Source organism: Sorex araneus, chromosome 2 (genome assembly GCF_027595985.1).
Source record: "Sorex araneus isolate mSorAra2 chromosome 2, mSorAra2.pri, whole genome shotgun sequence".
Classification (NCBI taxonomy): domain Eukaryota; kingdom Metazoa; phylum Chordata; class Mammalia; order Eulipotyphla; family Soricidae; genus Sorex; species Sorex araneus.
In genome coordinates this window covers 31,541,777-31,555,604 of record NC_073303.1, presented here as the reverse complement: position 1 = coordinate 31,555,604, position 13,828 = coordinate 31,541,777, and the positions used below count along the sequence as shown (strand labels likewise).

General features: G+C 52.5%; 2 protein-coding genes and 1 pseudogene across 3 annotated transcripts; 2 read left to right on the top strand and 1 right to left on the bottom strand.

Annotated features, from left to right (window-relative positions):
* Window positions 1-2,615: 2,615 nt before the first annotated feature.
* On the top strand, window positions 2,616-6,096 carry LST1 (leukocyte specific transcript 1). 2 transcript variants are annotated; one of them, XM_055125305.1, is made up of 4 exons: window positions 2,616-2,723; window positions 4,271-4,372; window positions 4,990-5,012; window positions 5,918-6,096. In XM_055125305.1, the coding sequence occupies exons 1-4, from the start codon at window positions 2,645-2,647 to the stop codon at window positions 6,041-6,043; spliced, it is 330 nt and encodes a 109-aa protein (XP_054981280.1). In that variant the 5' UTR covers window positions 2,616-2,644; the 3' UTR covers window positions 6,044-6,096. The 2 variants fall into 2 exon arrangements, with proteins under 2 accessions (XP_054981280.1, XP_054981281.1); XM_055125306.1 differs by lacking the exon at window positions 2,616-2,723 and adding an exon at window positions 3,767-3,857.
* Window positions 6,097-7,198: 1,102 nt separating this feature from the next.
* NCR3 (natural cytotoxicity triggering receptor 3) lies at window positions 7,199-10,867 on the bottom strand. The gene is given in 4 exon segments (XM_055124347.1): window positions 7,199-7,221; window positions 7,336-7,368; window positions 7,588-7,699; window positions 10,847-10,867. Coding segments are annotated over 4 exon segments (189 nt in total).
* Window positions 10,868-11,395: 528 nt separating this feature from the next.
* On the top strand, window positions 11,396-11,543 carry LOC129402655 (U1 spliceosomal RNA; annotated as a pseudogene).
* Window positions 11,544-13,828: the final 2,285 nt, after the last annotated feature.

Here is a 13,828-nt window from a genome sequence, read left to right as displayed (position 1 = left end):
AACCAGAGTCGATGATGAGCGCAGCACAGGATTCAGCAGTGTAATGTTAGGGGCAGCGTGCCTCTTTGGGTGTGCTGGAGGCTTTGCTTCAACCCCTGCACCACATCACCTGAGTACCACCAGGACTAGCCCTCACTACTCCTCTGAGCACTGCACCGCGCTGGCCCCAAACAAAACAAAACAGAAAGTACTAATATTCGAACTCTGAAATGTATCAGAATGTAGGATGATGGCTAGATACATGACAAAGCAAATATAGAAACATGTTCATTGTAGAATTTGGGTAGTCGGGATAGGTCCACTACAATTATTTCTATTTTTTCTATGTTTGGGGTAGGAGTGATAGTACAGTGGGTAGGGTGTTTGCCTTGCACATGGCTGACCAGGGTTCGATCCTTGGCATACCATATGGTCCCCTGAGCACTGCCAGGAGTAATTCCTGATGCAGAGCCAGGAGTAACCCCTCAGCATCTCCAGGTGTGACCTCAAAAGCCAAAACCTTTTTTTAAAAAAGTGTTCTATATTTGGTGTTTGCCTTGCATGCTGTACTATCGCTCAACCCCTCCTTTTAAAAAATAATTATTATCAGGGCTGGAGAGATAGCACAGTGGGTAGGGCATTTGCCTTGCATGCGGCCGACCCGAGTTTGATTCCCAGCATCCCATGTGGTCACCCAAGCACCGCCAGGAGTAATTCCTGAGTGCATGAGCCAGGAGTAACCCCTGTGCATTGCTGGGTGTGACCCAAAAAGAAAAAAATTATTATCATCATTTACATGTATTATTGTGCAGGTAGGGCGCTTGCCTTGCATGCGGCCGACCCGGGTTCCATTCCTCTGCCCTCTCAGAGAGCCCGGCAAGCTGCCAAGAGTATCCCACCCACATAGCAGAGCCTGGCAAGCTACCTGTGGTGTATTCGATATGCCAAAAACAGTAATGGGAAGTCTCACGATGGAGACATTACTGGTGCCCGCTCAAGCAAACTGATGAACAATGGGACAGTGCAACAGTGCTATATTTTGACTTTTTGATCATATTTTAAAAGCCTGAATATTGCCCTCCTTTCCTGCATTGGGAGAGTATAGGAAGAGCAGAGAGAAAATAGTAGGAAGTTCCTTAACTGAAAAAATGAAAATTCATACAGACCCAAGTATCAAATCTACTGACCTCCCACATTAGTTCCCAGTCTTTATCTTCCTCAAGGACAAAGTGTGTCATCCATCTGCATACATCTTCCTCTTCAGCACAGCATCACTACAAGGCCTTACTCCAAGATCTCTGCTCAGAGGTCCTGGATCCACAGCCCTGAATTACTGGGTGCCTAACACAAGAATGCTGACCGCTACAGGAAGTCCAAGTGAGTTTCCTACACTTCTTTTTCCAGCACCAACTTATCATCAACTTTCCATCTCTATCAGTAGATGGATCTCGTTTAGATCTAGTGCTCCTGACTCCTGATTATTGATCAAGCATCCTGCAAGAATCACCCCCACCTGGGCAACCCAGAGAGAGGGAGGTGAGACCCCTCTCCGCCCCAACGGAACCAGCCCCTGCAGCTGAAAACCTCCAGAACACAACCACTGCCATGCTCATGGCTGCTCTCCACATGCTCGGACTAGCCTCACCCATGTGTCAATCTATTCCTGGACTACACGGGCAAAAATGCTTTACACCACTATGTAAAATACTTTACATCTCATACTTTATACCACCAATATATCAAGAGCAGCACACCACATTTGATTGGGTTTAAAGTACAAGGCAACCAATCTTAGGGGAAAACATATTTATACAGATTTAGATATAAGCACACAAGGCCCAACCTTTAACATGTTACTAATCTCCTATGGCTGGAGCAATAATAACACAGCAGGTAGGGCATTTGCCTTGCACGAGGCCGACCCGGGTTTGATTCCTCCATCCCTCTCAGAAAGCTCGGCAAGCTACCGAGAGCATCCTGCCCGCATGGCAGAGCCTAGCAAGCTACCCACGGCATATTTGATATGCCAAAAACAATAACTAGTCTCACAATAGAGACGTTACTGGTGCCTGCTCGAGCAAATCAATGAACAACGGGATGACAGTGATATAGTGCTATAGTGCTAATCTTTTATAGAAAGGCTTCATGGCTCGTGGGTGAAATTCAGCAATCTTCACACACTCTCCTCGAAGACACCTTTTTCGTGTCATTTTTAATGTATCATTCACAAGAAGCAATGCAAAATAAATAATTTTGGTTCTGCTTTGGGGGCAGGGCTTGAGGTTTGGGATGAAAATGTGGTGGGAAGGTGTAATGGTGGTGGGATTGGTGTTCGAGTATTAAGCGTAATCAAATATTGTGAAGAACTTCATAAAAATAAAATTAAAAATTAAAAAAAAGGAAGAACCACCCCAGCCCCAAACAACAGGTCAGTCACCTCAGGGCCACTCAAGTGGATGTGTCACATCCCCCAGGATCGTGAGCGCTCATGGAGGCCGTGGGGGGACACCCAGAGGAAGTACATTCACTGGCTGTGGGAGAGAGGGGGTCACGGGCCTAGCTTGAAGGGAAAGATATTGTAACCTCAAGTCTGACTTCCTCTGGGGGGTTGGGGGGAACGCGCAGAAGCCGGGAGATAAATCGCTGCCTGTTGTGTAAGGTGGGAATGTCTGAGGTGGCCATGTTCTCCACCCAGCAGCACTGGGCAGTCCGCAGCCGCTTCCCCTGCAGGCCACTGGGACTGGGTAAGCTGCGGGAGAGAGCAGGGACCTGGTGGGAAAAGGGAGGAGCGGGCTGGGAGAAAGGCAGCCACCCCCAAAAGAGCTGGGGTTCGCCTGAGGGAGGGGGTGTGGCTGAGGACCCCCCTTTTTTTTTTGCTTTTTGGGTCACACCTGGCTCTGCACAGGGGTTACTCCTGGCTCTGCACTCAGGAATTATCCCTGGCGGTGCTCAGGGGACCATATGGGATGCTGGGAATCGAACCCGGGTTGGCCGCGTGCAAGGCAAACGCCCTACCCACTGTGCTATTGCTCCAGCCCGAGGACCCCCTTTTGACTGGGCCCCTGGAGGAATTCTGTGACCTCTGGAGGAAAGGAACCCAATTCCCCTGTCCCCGTCCTCCTATGACCATCTCTGCCCCCCCCCTCTGCCAGAGTTTCTGCTCCTCCCCTGCCCCCCCCCCCCCCCCCCCCCGCAGCAGACCTCTGGAACCTGGGAAGGGCCGTTCAGAGACCCTGGTCAGTGCAGCTGGCTCTAGGGTGAAGTCAAACAGGAACCCGCGGTTGGGGGGCAGGAAATGCCTGAGGGGAAGTTATGGGGCCCTGACTCCGCCATGCCCCACTTCTCCTGGGGAGCAGCCCAGCCAGCGAGCTTCCCCCACCCAGCTGCTCTGGGGCTCAGAGAGCGGGTCCTGGACTGCACCCCTGCTTCAAACACTTGCCCCCCTCTGCACTTCACACCCTCACCCCTCTTCTCACAGCCCCTGAGCCTGGACCCCGCCGGGAGGCCCCTCAAACCAGCCGGGGAGTGTAGGACAGGCAGCGGCGGCCTGCACAGCTGGACACAGCTGCGCTGCCTCTTCAGTAGTCCTCGGCAGAGTCCAGGGTCTGTCCCCGGCCCCTCTCCGGGGAATGGACATGGGTTACCCCATGTTGTGTAGATGAGCCGCAGGGGTGACTAGCGCCCTGAGGAGGGCGTGTGTCCGGGCGAGGCCTGGGGCCCAACACTGACCATTGACCGTGACTCGGGTCTGCACGCTCAGAGCGGAACCGGAGGCACGTGACTTGCTCAGGACAGGGGACCTGGCAGCGCGGGGCTGGGCTTCCTCACCTCAGGCGGGTCTCTGGTCTCCACCCAGATGGATGGTGTATTCTCTGATCGTAAGTGCATCGTGGGAGGTGGGAGGGCGGGAAAGGGGGGGCGCGGCTGGGGCCCTCGGGGCACGTAAGACTTCAAGGGGGAGGCTCAGAGTGGTAGCCTCTGGCATAAGGGGTGAGACGCAGCGGCTGACGGTCCCAGCTGGGGCAGCTGGCTGAGAGGCTCTTTCTGGATCTTTCTGCCTCTCACTAGTACATTGCTCAGCATGCAGCTGACCTAAGTTCGGTCCCCAGCACTGTATGGTCCCCGAGCCCCGCCAGGAGTGACCTCGAGGCAAGCCCTGAGCACCGCTGGGTGTGACCCCACCAAAAAGTAGTTGAAGAGGGCACCTGATACCCATGTCCACCTGGAATGTGGGACTAGCTAGGAGGGAGATGGCACCCCCTCTTCTAACCCACACCCTTTTTCCCTGCAGAAGTGAGCTGTTCCCTGTCGTTTGTGGGCGTGGGGCTGGGAGGGTTCGCGGTCCTGGCTGTGCTGGTTCTGTCCGCCTGTCTGTGCCGGCTCCATCGGAGAGGTGAGCCCGCCCCGCCCCTCCTCATTTCCCCCACAGCAGTGCTCAGACTGCGCCCTCCCCCCGTTTCCCTGGAGCCCCCATCAGTCCTGACTGACGTGGGTGGGAAAAGGCAGGGGAGCGTGATGGGGAACCACAGAGACGTCTGCTTGTGAGGGGACACGGTGAAGGCACACGTGGGGGGCGAGCTCCTGAGAAAGGGGGGACACAGTGGAGGGGGACATGGGAGGGATATGGGAGACTCAGTGGGGCGGACGCAGTGCAGGGGTGCAGTGGGGGGATGTGGTGTGAGGACACTGGGAGAAGCAGTGGAGGAGGGAGACTTGGTGGGAAGGGGAGATGGGGGCCCGGGGGGATGGGCAGAAGGGTGGGGGGATATGGTGGGGGCCACAGGGGTGGGGACATGAGGGGAACATGGTGGGGGGATATGGTGGGGAGATGCAATGGGGGGACACGGTGGGGGATGCAATGGAGGGAGACACAGTGGGAAGGGGACGTAGGAGGGACACTTTTGGGGTATGTGGGAGGTGTGGGGGGGACACAGTGACAGGGACATGGTGAGGGTCGCCGTGGGGGGCTGGGGAGGGGACCCCACCCTGACTGCACTGCTTTCCTTACAGTGAGGAAGCTGGAGAGGAACTGGGTGAGTCTGGGGCCAGGGCAGGGGTGAAGCGGAGACAACAGGGAACTTAGGGGAGGGGGGGAGGGGGGGAAAAAGAGAACTAGAGCACCAGAGTGAGAAAGGGAAAAGAAGAGAGAAGGACAGGAAAGAGAATAGGAGGGTAGAGAAATGGGATAGAGAGAGAGCAAGAGGAGCTCAGGCAAGAGAGGAAGAAACGGGAGCTAGAGCGGGACACGGTGCTCAGAGGGCTTGCAGGGCTGCAGGCGCGAGGCTGGGTTCGGAGCTGGACCTGCAGGGCCCCAGAACTGTGCCCACAGCGACCTCGAGCACAACACAGCGGAGTCCCCGAGCACTGTCAGGTGCGGGGCCAGAACACAAGCAGATGGAGAAAGCCAGGGAGGGTCCTTTGCCTTGTACCCACAGACAGCAGTTCAATCCCGGCACCCCATGTGGTCCCGTGAGCACTGCCAGGAGTAATCCCTGAGTGCAAGGTCAGGACTAAGCAGTCGGGGATGGCTCAGAAAACAAAAGCAAAGGGAAGAAAATTAGGGAATGAGAGACTAAAAGAGTGAGACTGAGAAACAATGACAGTAAGAGCTGGGACAAAATGTGTGTGTGTGTGTGTGTGTGTGTGTGTGAGAGAGAGAGAGAGAGAGAGAGAGAGAGAGAGAGAGAGATGAAGGGAGGGAGGGAGGGAGGGAGGGAGGGATGGAGGGAAGGAGAAAAAGAAGCACAAAGGGCAGTGAGAACAGAACTTAGGCAGAGAGGGGAGACGGTGGGCAGGCAGGGAGGAAGATGGGGAGGAGTGAAAGCAGGGCAGAGGGGAGGAAAGAGGAGGCAGCTGGGTACAAAAGTGGAATTGGGACAGAATTCGGGGAAGGAGGAGAGGGAGCGCGAGGCCCCTTCACCTCCCCCCTTCCGGCCAGGCCCAGCACCCCGAGCAGGAGCTCCACTATGCCTCCCTCCAAGGGCTGGCCACCGCTGAGAGGGAACCCTGCAAGGAGGACCCGAGCACCGACTACGCCAGCGTCATCAACCACGGATCCTCCTGACACCCTCCCACGCCTCCCTCTGTCCAGGCTGCGGGTCGGGGCTGCGGGCTGGTTCCCCCAGTAAAGACCGTGGCCTCACCACCTCTGTGTCTCAGGCGTGTCCGTCGAGCTTCAGCCCCCGCGAACATGGCCACCGTCAAAACTTGGCAATTTAGGGGCTGTGGGTAGGATTCGATCCTTGGCATCCCAGATGGTCCCCTGAGCCCCGCCAGGAGTGATCTCTGAGTGCAGAGCCAGGAGTAACCCCTAAGCAAAACTGAGATGAGGGAAAGAAGAACGTTAGGGGGCCTGAGCTTCCCTGAAGGTCAGGAAAGAGCATTTGTTGGGCCGGAGAGATAGTAGAGGTTTAGGCACCTGCTTTGCATGCAGCAGACTCCAGTTCACTCCCGGGCATTGCGTATGGTCCCTGAGCACTGCCAAGAGTGATCCTTGAGTACAGAGCCAGGAGTAAGCCCTGAGCACCACCAGGTATGCACTTCCCCCCCCCAAAAAAAAGAGTATTTTTCAGCCTGAAAACCACCAGGTATGACCTCTGCCTACCTACCCCCACCTTCAAATAGAATATTTCTCGGGCTAGAGAAATAGCGCAAAGGGCTGAGCGCATGCGCACAATGAGACTTGGTTTATTCATTTCCAGCACCACGTGGTCCCCTGAGCACTGCTGGAAGTGACCCCCAAGCACTGACTGTGAACTAAGTAACCGCTGGTTCTTTTTATGTCCAACCACCCCCAAGCATCACACGGGCGCGCGCGCACACACACATACCGTACAAACGCAGGGTGCTAGAGCGATAGCATAGCAGGTAGGGTGTTTGCCTTGCACGAGGCAGACCCGGGTTCGATTTCCAGCATCCCATATGGTCTCCTGAGCACCACCAGGAGTAATTGTGAGTGCAGAGGCAGGAGTAACCCCTGCACATTGCCGGGTGTGACCCTCCCCCACAAAAAACAAACAAACAAACATGCATTTGTGTGCAGGCAGGGCAGATGTGGGCAGGAGAGTCGCCTCAGGAGAGCCCAGTGAAGGCATCAGGGTGTGTGTCGGAAGGAAGAGATGCAAGGAGTCAGGATAGAGGTGGGGCCAGGGGGGTTACAGGGGTCTTGAAGAGAGCTGGGCTCACTGCTGTCAGGAGTCACTTCATCCAAGGAGTGGCCTCAGTTTCCCAGGTGACAGTGGCCTGGTGGGAGACAACAGGAGTCACCGAAGCCTTGTTCCCTTGGTCCCTGTGCCCCCCCCCCATTCTCTCATTGCTCTTCTCATCGGGCCACCCCTGCTCTGGCCCCTCACTCAAATTTGCCCTGCTAATAGCAGGTGCTGCCCAGGGCTGCAGAGAGAGAGAGAGAGAGAGAGAGAGAGAGAGAGAGAGAGAGAGAGAGAGAGAGAGAGAGAGAGCTGCCTGCGGAAACGCCTGCCCACAGGAGCAGGCGCGCTGGCGAGAGCTGGGAGGGTGCTGCATGGGGGCCCCCGAGAAGAAGGGCTTGGGACAGGGGGGCTGGGCCGGGAAGGAGAGGATGGGGACTTCTAGGAACTCCTGAAGCCTCACCTTTCTCCACCACCAGCAGAGTCCCCTGCCCTGAGCCAATTCCCAGGACACATAGACTGCACTGCGGTCACTGCTTGTCGAAGCCTTGGCTGTCCCGGACGCTCAGCTCAGCCTGGTGGTCATAGAGGAAGCAGGAAGGGGCAAGAGAGGCCAAGTGGTCCCTGAACTCTGGGGTCCCATTCTTCACCCCCTTCCCAGGGCCACCTTGTCCCAGTACCTCATGAAGGAGCCAGTGGCCAGTATCCCTTCAGTGGCATTGAAGGAGCAGGGCAGAAAGGCAGTGGCACCTTCCTGGCTATGAATCTCGGGGCGACTGGGACACCCACAGAGCACAGGATCCTGGAGGCTGAGAAAAGACCCAAAGAGAAGCTTCCACCAAGGAGAGGCAAGAGTTTGCGGGAGAGTATCCCAACTGCCCCCCACCCCACATATTTTTTGGCACCTCATTAAGCCCTTTTTGCTTTAGCAACCGAATTTCTAACATTGCTTATTTAATCGTTTTTCAGATTCTTTCCAGTCCCCTCTTATGCCCTCACCCTTTTTTGCCATTCTCTGATTAGAGTCATTTCTAACTTGAATGTGACCTGCCACGGCGAAAGTGAAGCTCATTAATAAATGTAACTGCTAGCTAATGAATATTAATTACATGATGATTTTAGTATTTTGGTCTCATAATCTTTTCTGTGTGAATTACATCCTCTTCATGGTCACTTGGTTTTTTGCTTAATGAGCATTAACTAAATCTCTGGGAGACATAATTCGAATGGTTCAAGATTCCTTTTTGTCTCATCCACACGGACAAATCAAGCCAATTATTGAAACCCCTGATTACACTTGCTAGTGAAATTTACCGTTCATCTATTTCAGTGTTTTTCAAATTTGACAGCTTATTGGCATCCCTGGAATGTTTGTTAAACAGATTCCTGGGCCCCACTCCCGTGCTTGTTATTGGGGGCTCTGGAGTGGACCTCAAAATCGCGCCAGGCTCCCCATGGAGGCTGAAGCGACAGTCCCGGCCCACGCTGGGTTTGGGTAATGAATGTTTGATAGCGACAGTCTCTCATTTCATTAAAATCAGTTTCACTAAGAACCTTATCTTAGATTTAATTAGGTTTCTCCAACTCCTAATTATAGCTAGATCCTAGAATAATAAGCTTTGTTTAACAGGCTTATTCAACTCATCAAATTCAGACTGACCATTTAAAAGTAATTGTGCCCTTCCTCTGAGCCCTTTTCACTGTTTCTTTCAGTTCAATCTTAGTAGAAGAAATGAGTTCTGGGATTCGAGCTGGAGAAAGAGCCTCTACTGCGAGGAACTATGAATTGGGGAGTCCACCATCTCCTCCCCCCTACCCTGCCCATAGCCCCTGGGGCCCAGGGAAGAAGCCCTGTCACCTGGGTTGACAGTGAGAAAGACAGAAGCAGGAACCTGGCCAGGTCCCCCGGTGTAGCTGGCGAGGGACCTGAAACATGGGTGGTGGCAGAGAACCCACGCCCATGCTCAGTTCTGGTCACCGATTAGAGGTGGGGAGCTTCCTGTGACACAGCATCATGCAACGCTGGCCAGGGACCTGAGTGGCAGTGGACACCAACACTGGCATCCCTGAGGAGAGAGGATGCTGCTGGCGCACCCTCTAGGTCTCTGGAGAGATGAGGACAGTGACTTTCAGATGACTGGCAATGCTAGGGCCACCGGGGCCGAGCGATAGTACAGCAGATAGTCCATTTGCCTTGCACAAGGCTGACCTGGGTTCAACCCCCAGCATCCTACATAGTCCCCCAAGTACTGCCAGGAGTAATTCCTGAGTGCAGAGCCAGGAGTAACCCCTGAGCATTGCCAGGTGTGACCCCCCCCCAAAAAAAAAGAAATAAGTTTCAAGACCAACTGTTAACTTTGAATAAGTCTTGAGAGCACTGTTAGGCCCAAAGCAAACCCTCTGGCGCAGGTAGATTCTGTCCCTTCACTTTCTGTCAGACACAGAAATGAGGGCTTTCAGGGTTCAAGTGATAGCACAGCAGGTAGGGCATTTGCCTTGCACGCAGTCGACCTGGGTTCGATTCCAGCATCCCATATGGCTCCCCGAGCACTGCCGGGAGTAATTCCTGAGTGCATGAGCCAGGAGTAACCCATGTGCATTGCTGGGTGTGATCCCCCCCCCAAAAAAAAGCAAAAAAAAAAAAAGAAAGAAAGAAATGAGGGAGAGGGGAGAAGGAGAAGGGCTGGAGCACAAGTCTGGCATGCACGGGGCCCAGATTCAATCCCTGGCACCACAGGCCTCCCAAGCACTGCAGGTATGGCCCGTTGGCCCCAGCACCACTAAGGAGCTCCTCCCACAATAAAAAGAAGCATCCAGCAGCCTGATGGAAGTGGTGCGGGGCGCTGCCAACCACTCTGCAGAGCAGTCATGGGTTTTACTGAGACCTTCAACCTGGGTGCTTTGGCAGGGTGAGTGCAGCTGATGAAGGCTGAGCTCTTTCATATTCACATCTCGATTCAAGTAGACGCTTTTTCTTCTTTTTTCCCCTTTGGTTTTTGGGCCACACCTAGTTGTATCCAGAGCTTACTACTGGCTATGGACACTTAAGAATCATTCCTGGAGGGGTTTGGGGGCCCTATAGGGTGTGGGGAATAGAATTGAGTCGGCCATATGCAAGGCAAGTGCCCTACTTGCTGTGCTCTAGCTCCAGTCCCTAAAGCAAACACTTCGCAAGAACGTCCGTCTTCCTGGTGCATTCTGCAGGACTGCGTGCCCACTGGTAAATTGACTTGCTTATTATTTACACACTATTTAACATTGATTGAGAAATGACAAAGTTGATTACATGAAATGCATCTTACAGACACAAATGAAAAAGGGGTTGAATTACCTGTAGCTCAGAGGCTGGTTATGCCAAAATCAGTTCAAAAGTGTCCGTGAGCTATCATGCCTGTGTTACATATATATGTGAGATACCACACAGAAAAGGATTATGTACGCCAACTAGATAGTGATGAAGGTTCGATCCCTGGCACCACATATAGTCTCCTGAGCAATGCCAGGAGTGATCCCTGAATGCAGAACCAGGAGGAAATCCTGAGCATCATTCATCCCCCTGAACCACCTCTGCAACCACACTGGCCACGCCTTCTAGAAAGAACTGACTCAGCGTAAGTAGCAACGTCCTTTGGACTGAAGCTCAAGGCTGCCCCCTGGTGGTCACAGATCACGGGGGTGGGGGGAGAGGAGGGCTTCAATTGCAGCTTCTGCCCTGCACTTACTTGGCCTTCTTCTAGCAACATCTCATCACTACCCTTAAGAGAGCTACGGTGAGGAAAATTGTTTCCTCTACTCAACTAGAAGAAGCCCACAGTCTGGTGAGGAAGGATAGGTCGGCTCCGGGGAGTCGGGATAATGGGTAGGTAATATGGGCAACTGGTAAGGACAGACCTCCTGGTGTACACGTCATTGGTACATACAGCCCAGAGAGGGACACTGGAATGCAGCACATGTGAATCCACCTCATCTGAGGGTTGGCAGCGGGAAATGTGGCCATATTCTTATAAACGCCTTTCAGCTAGTTAATGGTGCCCGGTTTATCCTGTCAGCCTCTGGCCGTATCTCTGAGCTTCATGGCATTGGAACCTACCACCTTCTCTCTGTCCTCACTGTCATCACTCAACTCCCTCACAGTGGCCAAAATCTTCCACCAACTCTCCAGCTTCCTCTCATCTTTCCACCTCAGCGACTCCAAGGAACACTGAATGCTCACATAAGTAACACTTTGAAACATTTTATTCTATCACCATGAAATACAAAGTTACAAAGCTATACTTACACCTGGCAGGGGGAATCAAGGTGATTTTCCCAGGGCCAGATTGTCCTCCGAATGTGCTCACCCCTGTGATTTCCCCAAATATAGGAAACTCAACTGCAAAATTTGTGGTAGTAGGGGGACTGCTTTATTATTCTCCCCTGGGGGAAAAAAGTTACAAAGTTATTCATGATACTCAATGTTCAAGCACCGATCCCTTCACCAGTGCCCACTTACTTCCACCCACATCCCCAGTTTCTCTCCTAAGTGACACATTTAGTGCTGAAGTATTATTACATGCAGGAAAATACACAGCTCTCAAATGACTGTTGATGAGCTTCAGCATAAACAACCATGTAAATGACCCTATTATTGAGATAGAGATTGATTCCTTCCGCCCTCAAATATTCCCCCGTCAGTCCCCAGAGGGATTGACAGGTGGTGGGATCCAATGCCATGACCAATAAATTAATGAATATGAGAATAAACCAAAGGCTGCTTCTTGGAGAACAGATTCCTTTATTTCATTTTTTTATTTTTGAGGTGCACACTCGGCAGTGCTCAGAACTTACTCCTGGCTCAAGGATCTCTTCTGGCAGGGCGTGAGGGACCATATGTTGTGTGGGGGATGAAATCTGGATCAGATGCATGCAAGACCAATGCCCTGACCTCTGTACTATTTCCCCAGCCCCTGAATTTTTAAAAAATAAATTAATTTATTTGGAGGGTAGAGAGAAGGTTTAAGGGCACAGCCTGTAGTGCTTGGAGTCTACTCTTGGTTCTGTGCTCCGAATTTGCTCCTGGTGGTGCTTGGGGGACCACATGAGGTGCCTGGGATCAAACCAGGGTCAGTCACATGAAAAGCAAACACCTGAACCGCTGTACTACCTGTGTGGACCCCACTTTGGAATCTGACTTCCGTTTCCCAGGGATATGAAAGGAATCAGCCAAATCCTCCCTAACTCCTGAACGCCGGAGACCGGCTTTCACACCAGTCTCTTGTTAGAACTCCTTGGGATGTTTCTCCTTTTATTTTATTTGTCTTTGATTTGGGGGCCACACTTGGCATTGTTCAGAGGCTATTCCCAGTTCAACGTAAAGAAGACACTCGCAGCAGAGCTTGGAAGACCATATGGTGCTGGGAATTGAACCGGAGCTTCCAGCATGCAAAACATGTGCTCAGCTCTTAGTGCTCTCTCCAGCCCTCGTTCATTTTGTTTTATTTTATTTTATTATTTTTGCTTTTTGGGTTACATCCGGCAGTGCACAGGGGTTACTCCTGACTCATGCACTCAGGAATTACTCCTGGCGGTGCTCAGGGAACCATATGGGATGCTGGGGATCGAACTTGGGTCGGCTGCATGCAAGGCAAATGCCCTACCCTCTGTGCTATCACTCCAGCCCCCTCACTCATTTTAATTAATACATTTTTGAGCCTTGGGGCTGGAGTCATAGCACAAATGCGAGATGCTTGCCTTGCATGTGGCCAACCCAGATTTGATCCCTGGGATCCCATATAGTCCCCCAGGAGTAACCCCTGAGCAAGGTGTGGCCCAAAATTTAAAAAATAAATTCTGTGGGGCTGGAGCGATAGCACAGCGGGTAGGGCGTTCGCCTTGCACGCGGCCAACCCAGGTTCAATCCCCGGCATCCCATATGGTTTCCCAAGCACCGCCAGGAGTAATTCCTGAGTGCAAAGCCAGGAGTAACCCCTGAGCATCGCTGGGTGTGACCCAAAAAGCAAAATAAATAAATAAATAAATAAATAAAATAAAATAAATTCTGAGCCTTTTCCATGGACTTTACCTAGGCAGTTCTGCAATAGCCACAGGGTTTTGGAGGGGCAGGGGTGTCCCTCAGCAGAACTCAGAGGCCCAAGTGCCATTGCTGGCAATACTTGGCCTGGCAGTGCAGGCCAGCTGGTTCAGTGACCACTGTACCAGGGACCACATGCCTGCTAAGCACATGCCTCTTTTGTTTGCTTCTGTTTGGGGATCACCCCCGACCATGCACAGGTTTATTCCTGGCTCTGCACTTAGGAGTCACTCCTGGCAGTGCTTACGGGACCATATACTAGAGTTCAAGCTGCAAGGCAAAAGCCTTATCTCTGTGTGCTGTACTATCTCGCTGGCCCCACTAATACCCCTTTTTCTTATTAGTCTGTTGAGGCTTCAATTTCTTTTTCTTCTCTTTCTTTCTTTTTAATTTCTTTTTTCTTATCTTTATTTTCTTTTTTTGGTTTTTGGGTCACACCTGGCGATGCTCAGGGCTTACTCCTGGCTTTGCACTCAGGAATTACATATTCCTGGTGGTGCTCGGGGGATCATATGGGATGCTGGGAATCGAACCTGGGTCGGCTGCGTGCAAGGCAAATGCCCTACCCACTGTGCTATCTCTCTAGCCCTCTTTTCTTCTTCTTGTGTGTGTGTGGTGTGTGTGTGTGTGTGTG